Source organism: Vigna angularis, chromosome 1 (genome assembly GCF_016808095.1).
Source record: "Vigna angularis cultivar LongXiaoDou No.4 chromosome 1, ASM1680809v1, whole genome shotgun sequence".
Taxonomy (NCBI): Eukaryota; Viridiplantae; Streptophyta; class Magnoliopsida; order Fabales; family Fabaceae; genus Vigna; species Vigna angularis.
In genome coordinates, this window is record NC_068970.1 from 13,649,293 (window position 1) to 13,666,045 (window position 16,753).

Sequence of the window (16,753 nt, forward strand, 5' to 3'; positions counted from 1 at the left end):
CCAATGATGTAAAACTAAAAGTTATTTAACGAAATTTATAGAATAATTTCGTGAGATTATTTTAGTATCGGAGAGAAGCATGATACTTCACAGATTTAGAAGAAAAAAATGATACAATTTCATATTTTTACATTTATTTATCATGGAATATAAGGATAAAATAGTCCTGAAAGTATAAAGTTTTATATTTTTTTAATAAAAAAAAGAATAAAAAGGAAAAAGAAAATTAGATGCGTAAATCAATATTTTTCTTTAAAAAATATATAGTTTTGTGTCAATGTTATTTTTCCACTCCTCTTGATGCTACAAGGACAGTCGCTGAAAACCAGAAGGAACCCATGCTCTCATTTTCCACTCTCATTCTCAATTAATACCGTGAACTGCAATGCAACCGAAATACGATCGTTCAAGCACACGATATAAAGCAGTTTTACAAAAGGCTTTAAAAATTTGGAACTTATCTGGCAAATTATTTTTGCCCCAATAAGATAAATATCTTGAGTTTGTTTTCATTATATAAAATCTAATAAATGTAATTAATGTCAGTGTAACAGCCTTGCATGTTCATCATTATTGATTCTTGATGCCCTTACGTAACTTTATTTTGTTTTTTCTGCCAGATTGATTTTCATTTCTCTATATAAAGCACCTCCTTGATCTCTGTTTTTCACATCTTCCATTTGCGTTGATATAATATTAAGCAAAGCAACATGGAAATGAAAAAGGTTTTGTGGGCTGTTTTATTGTTTGGTTTTGTTCTTGGAATGGGCGAGAGTTTTGATTTCAACGAGAAGGAGCTAGAATCGGAACAAGGGTTGTGGGATTTGTACGAGAGATGGAGAAGCCACCACACGGTTTCACGAAGCTTCGATGAGAAGCAGAAGCGCTTCAACGTGTTCAAAGCCAACGTGATGAATGTCCACAACGCGAATAAAATGGACAAGCCTTACAAGCTGAAGTTGAACAGGTTTGCTGACATGACCAACTATGAATTCACGACCATCTATGCTAACTCCAAGGTGAGTCATCATAGAATGTTCCAAGGCATGCCACGTGAGAATGGTAGTTTCATGTATGAGAACGTTGATAGGGTTCCTTCTTCGGTGGATTGGAGGAAGAAAGGTGCTGTCACTGATGTAAAGGATCAAGGCAAATGTGGTAAAGCTAAAAACTTTCCATTTTTTTCTGTAAAGTTACTTGGATTCCATTTAACTTGTCTAAAATGAGAAAGTAACGTAAGTGTCACTTTTATTTTTCAATATCTTTTTAACTTTCTGCATGTTCTTTTAAGGTTGACATTATCTTTGTTTGTTTCAGGGTAAAGATACCCAAAAACCAATTTATAATTTCTTTCCTAAAGGCGCTCTCTTTGTTTTTGATGAAGTTGTCATAATGTCTGTTGTTTTTTAATGTCTTGTTGTTATAGGTAGTTGTTGGGCCTTTTCAACTATTGCAGCCGTTGAAGGTATTAACCAGATCAAGACAGGTCAGCTGGTGTCGTTGTCTGAGCAAGAACTTGTAGATTGTGACCCTGAGAATTCAGGATGCAATGGTGGGTTCATGCAATGGGCATTCGATTTTATCAAACAATATGGTATAACTACAGAAAGCAATTACCCTTATGTAGCAAGAGATGGAATTTGTGATGCATCAAAGGTGCACATTGATATTTTTTGTGCTTAACATCAATTAATTTACTTGATTGATAAGAAAATTTAAAGATGAAAAAAAAAAATCATATTGCAGGTGGAGCAACCTGCTGTGTCAATTGATGGGTATGAAACTGTCCCCAGTAACGATGAAGCTGCATTGCTCCAAGCTGTTGCCCATCAACCTGTATCAGTAGCCATTGATGCTGGCGGATATGACTTTCAGTTCTACTCAGAGGTCAACCTCTTCCTCATAACTTTTTTTGTGAATATATAGTTTTAAAGCACAAAACATGGTTCTTAATTATATAGTTTTGGAAAGAAAATGGTTTTGGGTGTGATCATAGGTTGAAAATAATTAACTGCAGGGAGTGTTTACGGGATTTTGTGGCACCGGTCTGAATCATGGGGTAACAATTGTGGGGTATGGAACAACACAAGATGGAACAAAATATTGGACAGTGAAGAACTCGTGGGGATCCGAATGGGGAGAAAATGGCTATATCAGAATGCAAAGAGACTTAGATCTGTGTGGCATAGCAATGGAGGCTTCCTATCCAATCAAAAACTTCTCCTCCAAACCTTCTTCGTTTCTCAAGGACGAGCTTTGAATCATTTCTTCATAACTGCTATCTAATCTTATTAAGGGAGAAAATAAAATAAAATAATCTGTTCGATTAATATAACAGAGGTTGTTTCTGCTTAAGGATCGCCTCCTACTCCCTGTAATATCTCTATTCCCACTTATCTATCCAAGTTCTCAGGTTTCTGCATCATAGAAATATTTAAACTTTTATTAATATTAATTTTAAATATTTATTATTATATCACAATGTAAAATAATAGATAGTTTTTTTTTTCCTTTTCCTAATAATGCGCTGAAATAAATTAACTAACCAAAATTTAACTATGTAACAGAACTGTGTTCAATGATCATTTTATCCTCAAAATCATGTACAAAGTTGTGTCCCCAAAGCCCAAAACAACCTCTTTAATCGTCAGAATTATTCAATCCAGAGTTTTAAAAACCCAAAAGAAACAGGTAAGTCTAAAAATGTACCAAAAATTTAGTAGACGAATATATTGACCCAACAATTTAAAGTAACAAGTGTTATACGTGACAAAGGTGACACATGTCAGATGACACAATGTAAGCAGCAAGAACGAAATTGACTATGTTCACCAAATTATTTTTACTATTTTCTTTATTTTCACTATAATAATTCAACAGGAGAAAATCAAATTGACTGCCTACATTCTAAAATGAAAGAATTTATAAATTTTATTCTTAGAAATATTTTCCTTTACAAATTTAACTTTAAAATAGAAAAAATAAATGTAGTTTTCTTTCTTTATTTTATTCCCCAATTATTATTTTAGTGAACTGAACCTTTTAAATAATTTCGTATTATATGTAACAGTTTATTTTATGAGTACTTCCATTTTAATAAGTTATCTGTGAATCACATTTTGATAAACACTTAGATGAATTTGAACTATTTGAATGATATCCAATATTTTAATTATAGAACATTTTTTTTTCTCGGATGACATAAAGAGAAAAAACCAAAAATATGTGTAAATATTTACGTATGAGAACCATAGGTTCTATGTAACTTCTCTGTATTATTTTATAATTTCTACATAATTAATCACTTTAATAAATTGTTTAATAAATATAATGATTCTGACCTATTTAATTATATATATATATATATATATATATATATATATATATATATATATATATATATATATATATGATCCAATAATTGCTACCAAGCATGCTCTTTCGGCTATGCCTCAAAATTGGAATTTATGCACTTGACTTTGTGTAGGAAAGGGGCCTGTAAGCATGGTGGTCACATATTAAAGCTAATGGGTTCCTGAAAGACATCACTAACGCCTCATTAGCTTCCTTTTGCTTTACAAATGTGTCCCCGTGTTGGCTATTTCATAGGACCAGTGTCTGTTGGTGTGTACCTTACTGGGAGACCTATTCTTTCTTTAAGGACTCTAATCATTATTCACACTTTTCTCTTCTCTCTCTTATATGGTAATTACTGTTTCTTCTTCTGCCCCAATCATACTGTTCCAAGACATTTTTAAGTTCCTCCAACACTTCCAATGATCAATCATGTCATTCAAAACAAAACATAAAAAAAAAATGAGCAAAAGAAAAAAAAACTTGAAAAATAAATGTAAATAGTTATCTCTTTAAAGTTAAAATGGTTAAATAATAAATATAATTCTAATGAATTTACATTAAGTAAAGCAATTATTAATATTTTAACATCATTTACGTGTCATTTTATGATTGATTCAAGTTAGTGTTTATGATTATTATTATTGATTGTGGAGTAATTTTGGGCCAATCACAGAATGACACGTAGATGATGTTAAAATATTGTCAAAAAAATGTTGTCAAATTATCATTATCCTTTCTAAAATGAAAAAAAAAATTTCTACACGACCAGTTATCAAGAAGGATTAAGAGTGTTTCTTTTTCAAAAAAGAAATGGCAGTTGTATAATGAATTTCTAAAGTTAATGTATTACTTAAGGGAAAAAGGAAATGCATTTGTTTTTGTTCCTTACGAAACTAATATTGTTAGTCTTCATTATAGTTCTACAATTCGCATTTCTAACAACTTGTAATATAAGCAAAAACTTAAGGAGACTAACTTTACATGGAGTAGCTGTTAAAATGTGCAATTTAGTTTTAAATAATAACTTTAATATATGTTTATAATATCATTTTTGTTAATTTAAAAATGACACTAATTATAACTATCTGCATATTTCTCTTGAGTAAAAAATATGTGTTTTGAATAACTATTCTTTATGTTGGGATTAAATAAATTAAGATATGTCTTTGAGACAATCAAATTATTAGTAAATGAGAGAGTATTTAATACATTGAATTGTAAGTATTAATAATTTTCAGACTTCTATCAATTGCATTAAGAGTAAGCAAATTAAAAAGTCCAAAAAGATCTAAAGAGGAGTTCAAAACTTCTTAACATTATTCATATAAATATTTGTTGTCCAAATGCTTTATATCACTTTTATAATTAATTACGTTTATATCACCTTTATATTGTAATTAAATTTTACATTGTTTAAAAATAATTGAATGTTTATTAAAAAATTTCAATATATTTATTTATTTTTTAAAAGTTACATATGTTTTTTTAATTGAGTTAATTTAAAAAGTACTAATCAATTTATTTTTTTAATTTAAACTATTTTTAAACTGAACTATTTTTAACAATTTTTACGGTGTACAATTTTTCTATATCCTAGTATAATAAAGTATTTGATATTTCAATTTTTATTTTTTATTTTTTTAAATTTGAATCACATAAAAATATAAAAGAATTATTAAAATTAGTATAATAATTAATTATGTATAGAAGATTGAAACAATAATAAAATCAAATAAATAAAGGATAATAAGAAAATAATTTATAGTTTATGAGCTCAAAATAATCGTTACTAAATATTTTGATGGTGATAAAAATAGTTTATAAATTAAGAAGGAGCCTATTGATGTTTGAAATAACTTGGCATCCACAGAAGCTTACCATGATGGAAAAATGTAATGAGAAAACGCAATGTAAGGTTGAGAGAAACAAAAGTTACTATTCAGGTATTCCTCTAATAAAGAGCGAGGTACAAGAAGTTTACACTGTCCAAAAACCCTGCTTTACAAGAACAAGAAACTTCCCTATCAACACGGAACACATCGTCCTAATATTCATAGTAATTTAAAGCTTCTAATCCCGTGATTGTTTATTGTGCCTCTCATCTCCTCATCTCGTTTCCTCTTTGGAAGAGACAGAGAATACATCACTTTGGCTGAGGCCACCTTCCGAGCTAGAAGTTTCCACTTAGCATCATCCTTTCTCTTCTCTTGCTGCATCTTCAACTGAAATTGCCTGTCACATTCACCCAAAACACTCGTTTAATCTTTTCGAATAATATATAAGACAACACACTCATCACAAGATTACAAGAAAACAACATCACATGGAACTTAAAATATACATTTTATATTACACAACTTGCGAATTTAGATAAGAGCAATGCTATTTCATAAGATAAACATGAAAATATTAATATCATTGTTCATCTGTAAAGTTAATAATTAATTAGAGGAGTGAAAGATAAAAGACCGAGGCTTAGTACGCTTTTTTTCTTTTTTTATAATAAAGGAAATGTATCACCAACCAGAGATATTTTTATGCGGAGGGGGTCCCGTCCATGATCTATACCTGTCATGAATAGACCCAACTATGCAAGGAAAATCTAACAACTACACACCATGTTAATTCGATGGAATTGATGGCGTGAGTATATTGATTTTGTGAAATGTATTAGAGCCGTGACTAGGACACGAGTAGGAAGTATCTGGTGGTGGTGAAGATTCTTAGGCTGATAAAGGATGAATAGATGACAACTATGATGGACCTACGGAATAATGACGCTAGCCGTCCCTCAGAAAAATATCAGACCACAAACACCAAAATTAATCATCCACATGAACAGAAATCAATTCACCATGGGATCCCAACTCCAATAATTCAGGAACCAGATATGGGAATCAGATGAAAGATCACAACCACATTATGTTATTTCTCAATTGAAAACGATTTTATGCTCCCCTAAACAGTCTAATTCCTTCAAACCACACATCAACTTTCTTACTTATCATCATGGCAACAAGTGGAAAACAACAGCAACAAAATTATTTCTCAGTCTTTGTAGTTTGAACTCCAGCTTCCTCTAATTAGACTCAGCCCTATTCTCCTATCTATTATGAAACAAATAAAAGTAGTCCTGTAATACTACTCTTGTGTGCCTGGAACAACATTGTTTAGGACAACTCCAATATTTTAAGTGATTTTTTAAACAGCTTTCATTCCAACTCATTTCTTCGGTGAAAAATTACTTCAAACAATTTTAAGTACTTCAATAAACATCTCATCTCTTTGTCTGGAGATGCTCTTAGAGGTATTAGAAAACAAGAAAAATAAAAATAAAATAAAAAGATTGAAATTAAAAAATAATAAATCAAATAAATACTACTACTACTAATAATAATACTAATAATAATAAACACCCCGTTAATTGTTTACAAAATGAAAAGTGGGGAAATTTCTGCCGTGTGAAACCAGCATATCCACAACTCAGTACTAGAAAAGAAAAAAGAAATTAAAACTAATTCTCAAACTCTATCTCAATCACACGTTCTCTTATTCAAGGAGGCGTCGTTTGGTTTGGGGACAGGAAAAAAAGAGATAAATGTGTGAAGAAATGAAAACAATATAAAAAAGGTTACAGTAAACCTTTTACACAGAATTGAAAAAATATACAGAAACACAACCGTTCGTTATAAAAAAAAGGATAATTGTTTTGTTATAAATTTAATAGAACCGTGATGTTTTTCTCTTTATCATTTTCCTTTTTCGGTCTCTTTTTGCCATTAAACAAAACTATTTATTTTAAAAATACTTTTTGGTAAGAAAAAGGACAACATGAAAAGTCTGGACCAGTACTTTTTCTCTATTTTACATATTTGACTAATCACATGCTTAAAAAAAGTCATAAAAGACCATAATTAAATATATATTAATTATATGTCAAATATAATATACCTCTTTAATATAATATATCCGCAAAGAAAACACGAGTGTGGAATTCAATTTAAAATTGGGAATTACCTGCAGAAAGGAACCTTGCAGGAAGAATCAGTTTGGTGGCAAACGTATGAATGAAGTCGAAATAGTTGCCACATCCGTTTGCAGCGGACGCAACCACCGCCCATTCTTTTCTCGCACGTGGCAAAGTGGCGGATCAGAACCTGAAGCCCTTCACACGTGGAGAATCTGCCACAGGGCCTCCTCTCTCTCTTCACCTCCGAATCGTAGGGACCAACATGGGTGCACCCCTCCGAGCATATGTGTTCCAGACACTCCATCGCCTCGCTCAGTTCTCCGTACAGACCCTGCTCCATCCTATACCTTCTCGATTTCTTCTTCCTCTGTCATCAATCATCATTCATCATTCCCAATCCATAAACAAGCAATTCACTAATTCATGGGATTTCAAACTTAGTTAATTATTCAATTACCGTTTCGTGTTCGTCGATGAAGCGGAGAATGTCGAGTTCGAGCCAGGGATCGTGTTTGACGAGGAACTTCCACCCCTCGGTTGCTTCCACCGCTTTGAAGTTATAGGTGAGGAGCTTCATGCATCGGAGGTGGAGATCCGGTGCGTCGCAGAGGCGCGCGAGTTGCAGCACGTCCACCACGTTCTCTGTGGTCAAGCGCTGGGCCAAACCCTTGATGCATCTCTGTTTCAGCTGCGGCACCAGGTACACGTGCGACAATGCGAGCAGGTGCATCCCGTACTTGTCCATCACCTCCTCAGTGCACCTGCGGGGGGTATCTCCGTCATTTTACAAAATCCGGCCGAATCAAGATAGAAGATACTAATCTGTGTTTGTATATAGTAGTTACCTGGAGGAGTAGAGGAATCCGACGAAGGCGATGACGGCGTCGCAAGGGACGCCGTGGATTTGGATAATTTTCTCGGAACTCCGATGCTTACGTGGCCGATCTATGAAGTTCTCGAAAACCGGCGACACCGAAGCCTGTTCGGGATAAAGAAAAAAGTGATTAAAACAGAGCAATGAGAAGAGAAAATGGTAACAAGAAGAGAATATTAGAAATGGAAGACAAACCAGAACGGCAGCGTGAGCTGGAATGCGTGTTCCTTGGGAACAGTGTATGAAGACATCGGGTTCGGGTAAGACCCGGGTGGTTTGGTAGTCAATGGATACGGTTTTGGGAGCCATGGAGAAGGAGAAAAGAAAATGTTAATAAATGAAATATGAGAATTGGGGGAAAAGAAAGAAGCAAAGACGGAAGATGAATGTGAAGAAGTATTTATAGTTGAAAAGTGGGGGATTCGGTAGGGGCTGACGCGGGAACTGTTGCTTGGGGGTGACGTGGAGCAATTGGTGTCTGATTTATCCCACACGCGCCATTATTTTGCCACATTTTACAGTTCACACCAGTAAATGAAGCTGTCTTCTGTTACCTTTCCTTCTACTCTATCTGTCTCTCACTCCATCCAAGTTAGGTTTTTTACCATTTTCTATTTCCAAAAGAAAAACAGCCATTATGATCAATTCATCACTATCAGAAACAGAATCCTAAGAACAATTTTTTAACAAAAAGGTGATGGAGCAGGATACAGTAAGTTTATCTCATGTTTAGTTAAGGAACAAAACATAAAGGAAAGAAAGTAAAACAAATAACATGATTTTATTTTTTTAATTCTTTGACTGTATAAAAATAGTATAAGGAAATAAAAGAGATACACGTCTAAAAAATATATAGCAAATATTTAAATGTATTTTCGTTTTCTAAAATATTTGTATATATGCTTTTTTATATTTTAGATTTTTCCAAAGATTATTTATTTTCAACTTTCTTTTGTCTTTTCTTTTATTATGAATTATACATTGAAAATATAATTATGGTAATAAAAATACTGATAATGATGAATAAAAAACTATTTTTCGGAACATAAAATGGAAATACTTTTTTTATGTAAATAAAGATAATTATGTATAAATTATTTCCAATTTTTAATATATTATTAGCAGTGTTATAACTATTTTCACCTTTTCGATTTTTTATAACATTAATTATCTTAACTAATATTTTTATTTTAGTGTTAAAATAATTATATCTAATATAATAGGATTACAAGGAAACAGTAAAAAAGTGTTTTTCTACAACAAACTCTAAAAATTGCTAAAAATATGAAAAAAATATAAATAAATATTTGTAAAAACTAATATTATAAACTGTCACATTTCTAAGAGCTAAACATTTAATAAATAATATATTTTTATATTTTAACCCGTATAATTTTGTCATCCATCTTTCCTCTCCAGATTGGATATGGAGAAGACAGATATTCAAGGTAATACCATTCTGTCTTTTTTTCTCTCTAGCCTTGTTTGCATACATATCAAGTAAATGTTTATTTTTCCTTTTTTAAATATATATCCTTCTCCTTCCTCTTATCATTGCCTTCCAAATTAAATGTTATGTTTGATCGGTTAGACGATAAGAAATAGTAGATAGAAATATTAAATTTGAATCGAAATATGTAAAACAATTAAAAGTTAAAAAGAATATTCAAAAAAAGTGAAAATTAGTATAGTAAATCACAATAAATTTTTTTAAAAAATGCATTTTATTTCTAGATTATTAAACAAATTCAATTATTTTCATATGTAACTTCTATCTCGATTTTCTGATAAAAAAAATCTAATCTTGAAATAAATTGTATTAGATAAAAAAAGGTTATAAATACATTCTATACATGTTCATTCGATATTTTTATTAAAATTTTATCTATTTAAAATTCTATTATAATGTCTTTATTTTTTTTAACTTTGGAAAATAATTAAATATTGATGCACGATAATGTTAATTTACATTATTTGAGGATAAACAGTTTATTTTTTATTAGGACTTTTATTTCTCTTCATTGAACGTTTAAATTTAGGAATATATTTCCTAAATGTATTTTGTTAAAGATATGAATATTTAGGAATTTATTTCTTTATTAGATGACTTTTAATAATTAAAGTTTAAATTTAATTTAATATTATAAAACTAACTTAATTAGGTTACATTCTTATCATCATTTATATTATTATATTTTATTCATATAGACTTATGAGATTTTTAATACACATCATCACATCAAGAATATATTAAACATGAGATAAAGAGAGATTAATTATGGATAATACAATAGATCTAATAAATATCACTAAAATAAGTAGTAGAAGTAAAGTCTAATTTGGCCCGATTACATACCAAAAAAAAACAGAATGTAAAACTAAAACATAAAACAATGTAACAAGCACATGATCCAATTTGACTCAACAGAACACATGCAACAAATTTTTAGTATAAGTGATCATAATATATTCATCTCTTATGTTATTTTCTGTTTTATTTTTACATTCTGTTTTGTTTTTGCATATACTATCTTAAACCAAATTGAGTTGTGTTAAATAGTAACAAACTTTATTATTATCTTATAGAAATAGATTTCCAATTTTAATAAGGTCAAAGTATATTATATTTTTGTCATATATATATATATATATAGATGAGGTGAGATCTCCAATGAGAATCTAATATTTAAAATATAACAAATATATATATATAGATGAGGTGAGATCTCCAATGAGAATCTAATATTTAAAATATAACAAACCTAGTATGGATTAAGAGTAAATTGTGAAGAATTTATGTATATTTGAAAAATAAAAAACCTAATATGGAATAAGAAAAGGATTATTTTGATATAAGTTTTGACATTTATTACGTGTGTTTTTTGTGGAAATGTTATAGGTTAATATTGTTCAAGTGATGTCACATACTATACAAACAAGTAAAGTTTAGGTCATTTGTGACGATTGTATGCATCATTCATTGTTCTTAAGTGTCAACTTAGACACTCAAATTATAAGACACATAACTAAAGAAAATGCTCAAGCGATAACACGATTGTTCAATCTTTGAAACTTGATGATGGTACTTCAGTTTGAAAAATATGTAAAAACATAATGTGCTCTTAAGTAAGGATTTAAGCAATGATATAATCACTCAAACATTAGTGAAATAATATCTTAAGTTTTTAGAACTAATTGTAGACTACACAAAAGGTGTATCAATCAAGGGATGTGCGCTTAAACATAATGTTAGTTTTTTAAATTATTTGTGTAGTTATATATGTTATTATGTGATGTGTATATGATAATGTTGGATGATGATGTATGCAATTAATGTGATATACTTTATGTTATAAGTTGTAGATATGTATATATGGTAGTGTTATCAAAACGGGCCACCCGGCCCAACCCAGTCTAGCCCACCATGGGTTGGTCATTTAGTGAGTCAACCCAATCTGCCTCATTTATTAGCAAGTCAAAAAAATTCAAACCCAACGCGACCCGCCACAGGTTGATGGGTTAAACGGGTTGGCTCACTTCACTTAATTACAAGTTTTTTTTAAAATAAAAAAATTATAATATTTTTGTAATTCAAATTTAAATAATTTAACTCTAAAATAAGGTTAAACTCCAAAGACAATTTAAAATAAAAAATTAACATACAACTCAAATATAATCCAAAAGTAAACCCAAAAAGCGAATAAATAAGTTTATAATATTGATAATTTTTGTGTCACTTATCCATTTATAAGATTAGAGTATTGGATAAATCTATAATATTTTGCTCTCTTGAAACATCTTTTTCTTTACTCCCATTTATAATAAAAAAAATGTTAACTAATAATGTTAAACATAAAATAATAAATAATTAAATTAAACTAGGTAGGTTGGTAAGTTAACCCGGAACCGGGTTCTAAGTCAACAGGTTAAAAATTAGTCCATATAAAAATATTTTATTTTTTTCAAACTCAACCCGATTCGAACCCGTGATAGACTAGATTAACCCACATGTTCCAACCTATTTTGAGAGCACGGCTTTCATGGATATGGAAGTGTTATCTCTATTAAGTATTGTGCATAATAAATATATAATAAAGGTATTTGATATTATATTAGTATAAAGGAAGATATATTAAACACAAAAATTATTAAGAGTGAAATATTTAATGTTTCACTACTAATCAAACTAAATATATTAGAATTAAAATGATAAAACAAATCAAATAAAATTCTTATATCGCCACTTTTTTAATTATATAATTTTCAACTAAATAAATATTAATATTTAATGAAATGTGTTTAATATGAATATATTAAATGTAATCTATTACACTATTTTAGTCATATGTGATTATCTATTTAAAGTTATATTTAAATTATTATACATGTGTAACATTCTCCAGAGTAAATGAAAACTAGTGTTCTTTGTATCTTTTATATTAATATCATTAACTCCTTTATAAGTTTTATTTAACATGCATAAAATATTTATACAAAAAATGAAACACTAGACTAAAATAAAATAAGAATTCAGAAAGTGTTTTTGTCAGACCCCATTAAAACGCACCCAAAACTCTAAGTAGTGAGATCTATGTGCCAAGAAGGGAGTGAGTGTCTCAGTTAGTGGAAAACAGGTGGCTGAAGGAGAGTGGTCGTTCGTTTTGGGTGACGACAGTATTTAAGGCCAAATTTCAAATAATGTGCCACTTCTGTGCATGTCTTTCTTCTTCTCCAAACTGTTGAAACTCTTTTCTCCTCCTTCTCTCTAAAATCTCCTCCTTCTCTCTAAGAAAACCTCACCATTTCTTTTTTCGATCACCTCTCAGGCACTGTTGGAACACTCTCGGCGTCAAGAGCTTCCACTTAAACTGATCGGTTTGTGATTCTGAGCTGGTGAGTTCTTTCTCTTTAAGCATGTTCGTTTAGACTCGCATGCAACTCTCTAGTTCTGGTCGCCTGAGTGGGTAGTATTATTCTGAGCATTTCTGGTTTTCTATGTGGTTCAGTATTCCTAAAACGTGGCCATCGGACGTTAAGTCTTTGGTAGTAGGAAGCTCTAATTCTGCATAGTTGAGCGTTCGGTTACGTGTCGAGGTAAGGGAAACTTATATAATTTGATTAAATTATTGTTTGAACGTTGGCATGTTTGCATGATACGTTGTTTGATTATTTGACGAATATGAGATATGTGTGTACTTCTTGTTTGGACGTGTGGATGGATGAATGATGCATGTTGTGAATTGAGTTGAGATAAGACTTGATATTCAAACTGTGGTAGTCTGAGTAAAGGTGGTAGTATGGTCGAGAATTGTTAACGAGCGTTCGGTTCTTCTTAGGAGTACATGGTCTTACCTGAGTCTCATGTCTTGGAGATAGAATCTAAGAGTTTTCCTGTAATACGATATAGGATTTGTTAAACTTTGACCGAGAGTTCGGATTAACCATTCCGTTCCCCTTTGAGCGTTCGTCTATATTAAGTTCTTCTACAAGGAATTGCGTGAGTGAAGATCGGGTTATAATAATAGATATGTATAATGAATGTTCGGCCTAAGTGTAATCCTTCTTTAGGTTTCATAAACAGTTTAGTTCATGTATCATATACTACTTAAGGTCGTGGACGTTATCGTTCTTTTTCAGTAAGACTAAGTGTGGAGTAATTGTTTATCTATATATTCATTCTTTCTATGTAAATTATGATCGTCTTGGATAAAGCGTTCTGTCTCAGTAACGCTCGTTCCTGATAAGCACTTGGTCTTGGGTCATTGCTCGTTTTATAGCGTTCGGTTCTACAGGGCTCGGTCTTAAACCAAGCGCTGGGTCTTGTTTTCTGTAATATATATTATTACCATTCTTAGAATGAGAGTCTTCATTCAAACTCAATAGCGTCTGTTACTTCATAGTTTCTCATCAGCATTAGTATTTAGTGTAAATCAGTGTTGGTCTTTAAAAGGTGTTCGGTCAGAGTCTTAGTACTCGGCCTAGGCTTCGTGGCGTCCGATTTGAACTCTTAGGAGTTTGTTTATTGAAGTAGATGAGTAGCGCTCAGTCTTGTTATACCAGTCGTACTTGGGCTATGATAAGAATGTATGCTCTTATTTCATTTGAATATGTGGATGATAAAGTTTGCGAGAATTTGAAATGTGATGTGTATGAAATAATTTGGTTATGAACGAGTATTCCAGTGAGGAATATCTCAGAACATGGTTATTGATTTGTAAAGTGTGAATGTGGGCAAAGCTTAGCGGGCGTTCATCCTGATATTCCATGATTACTCGTTCTCATGTAGAGAGGAGTAAGTCACGTGTGGGAATGACAGGAGGTCCTAGTCCATAAGGTTAACTTGGACGAAACGGATCAACCTCGGGTGGCAGCTGTTGAGGGTATCCTAGTTACTACATCACTCGGGTGCACGAACATCGTAGCTACACAGGATTCATAGAGTGCAGACATTCAGAGTCATGTGGTCGTTATTTGCATGCATGGATGTATGAATCATGATATGGTCGTTGTTGGTTTTGTTATGAATGTTGTATGTTATGATTGAGTAAATTAAATTACATAAGCTTACCATGTTTATCATTTTTGTCTGTGTGGTACGTCCTGTCGTTGTCCTATTGCAATGATCATCCGTGTGGATGTGAGTAGAAGGAGAAGAGCTGTTGGAAGAAGTATTGCAAGACGCAGAGGAAGTGAAGGCCGAACCTTAGGGACGTTCGGTCTGATATTAGCTTTATATTTTGTAAGACCGCTCGGTATGAGTTCCTTTTGTATAACGTTCGGTCTAGTGGCAGTTAGAGTAGTGGTAACTAGCGTTAGTTTTTAATTCCCTGCTGTTATGTAAGGTCATTCGGCCGTAATTGTATTTAGCCGAGCGTTGAACTGATATGTGATATTGTTAACATGTGATTATTCTCTATATGGTTTTACACTGTATTTTTGGAATGTTATAGTTTTTCCCTATGATCTTGAGTTGTACTATGTAATCATTTTATAAATTAATATTAAAGTACGTCTAATTTTATATTTAATTAATGTAGGAGGAATATTAGAAATAATTGTGTAAAATATTTAATTAATCGCGTCTAATTTTATATTTAATTAATGTAGGAGAAATATTAGAAATAATTGTGTAAAATATTTAATTAATCGCGTTTATAGTTTTATAGTTTTCAATCAACTTTTATCTAAGAAGTGTCTTAGAAATATAGTAAAATACATTGTTTTATAAATAAATACATAAAAACTAAATAAAATAATTTATTTATTTTAATTTCAATTAATTATGATATATTATCTCAAAAAATTGGTGGTGAAACTCCACAAAAAAAGTATTTGAAGTATTCTTTAAAACCAAAAAAATGTCCCTCTTTTAAGCTAAGAAATCATTTCGTCTTCTAAATGTTAATTGATAATACTAGAAGTTTTATTTATTTTATAAGATTTAGGGGTTTTGATATTAATTTTGTAATTATCTTTAGATACGTTACTTACAAGGACGATGTTCTCCCAGGAATGACTGAGTTGCACAAGGAATCAATGAGTGCCACAATATAGTTAATATTTTGAGAGAAAACTTGTTTTCTTTAATCTCAATTTTCTGATTGGTATAGTTAAACTAAAAATCTTATAGATTAACAATCATGTCGATGAGTACTGTGAAGAAGATATTTTGCAAAACAGGAATCCATCAGTTACAATCACAGTATTATCGTGTCATTTCATCATAGGTTTTTTGATTCAAAGATGAAAAGATTGAAGTAAAATTTGGTATCAGACAATCTTTAGTGATATGTGTTTGTTCCTTCAAAAATATCTTGGTTGTTTTGTATGCATTCGAAAGAGAGACATTCGTCCTTCGATTTTATTTATGACAAGATGGGCTTCCTTCTTTTTTGTATTTTGGAACTTCTATTTAATTTATTCTCACTGTTTTTAAAAACATTAATTTTATTACAATTTTATTTAACAGCAGATTACGGATATTTTTATGAGTTAATAGATTTTGATAATCATAACCAACATTTGAATCGTATTCTTTTTTTGTTATTTAAATTCACATATGTTTTTATTCTTTTATTTTTCTTTTTTCTTAACTATAATAAATAAATATATATATATATATATATATATATATATATATATATATATATATATATATATATATATATATATATATATATATATATATATATATCTTTACTCTTTCCTCTTTCCTCTTTCCTCCTTCTCTTAACATTTTTTTCTAACCATTACCCCACCATTTATATAGAGAGGTAGTGTCAAAATTTTACTTTGCAAGCATTAATGGTTTGCTTTGATTTTAAGCTAAATATTCATTAACTCAGTTCAACTCAAACTGACAATATCTTCAATGACCTAACCAGACTTTAGTACATGAAAGATAACCTTTATTTAACTTAAAACTAATAAAATATTGAAACTAATAGAGATGATTATATATTAAAATTGATTTGTTGAGAATTTTTGTGTGTGCATTAAATAAAGCTTTTAAAGTGAGCTTTTAAAGTGTTGAATATAATTTTTCAAAGACC

General features: G+C 30.6%; 2 protein-coding genes across 2 annotated transcripts; one reads left to right on the forward strand and one right to left on the reverse strand.

Moving 5' to 3' along the window:
• The first annotated feature begins 684 nt into the window (after positions 1–684).
• Positions 685–2,474, forward strand: LOC108332796 (vignain). Its single transcript, XM_017568102.2, has 4 exons — positions 685–1,158; positions 1,427–1,656; positions 1,747–1,887; positions 2,018–2,474. The coding sequence occupies exons 1-4, from the start codon at positions 711–713 to the stop codon at positions 2,258–2,260; spliced, it is 1,062 nt and encodes a 353-aa protein (XP_017423591.1). The 5' UTR covers positions 685–710; the 3' UTR covers positions 2,261–2,474.
• A 2,799-nt stretch (positions 2,475–5,273) lies between these two features.
• On the reverse strand, positions 5,274–8,577 carry LOC108341747 (BTB/POZ and TAZ domain-containing protein 1). Its single transcript, XM_017579431.2, has 5 exons — positions 8,397–8,577; positions 8,173–8,306; positions 7,785–8,088; positions 7,375–7,694; positions 5,274–5,589 (listed from the first exon to the last, which is right to left on the reverse strand). Exons 1-5 carry the CDS (start codon positions 8,508–8,510, stop codon positions 5,409–5,411), a joined length of 1,053 nt encoding a protein of 350 aa, XP_017434920.1. The 5' UTR covers positions 8,511–8,577; the 3' UTR covers positions 5,274–5,408.
• Positions 8,578–16,753: the final 8,176 nt, after the last annotated feature.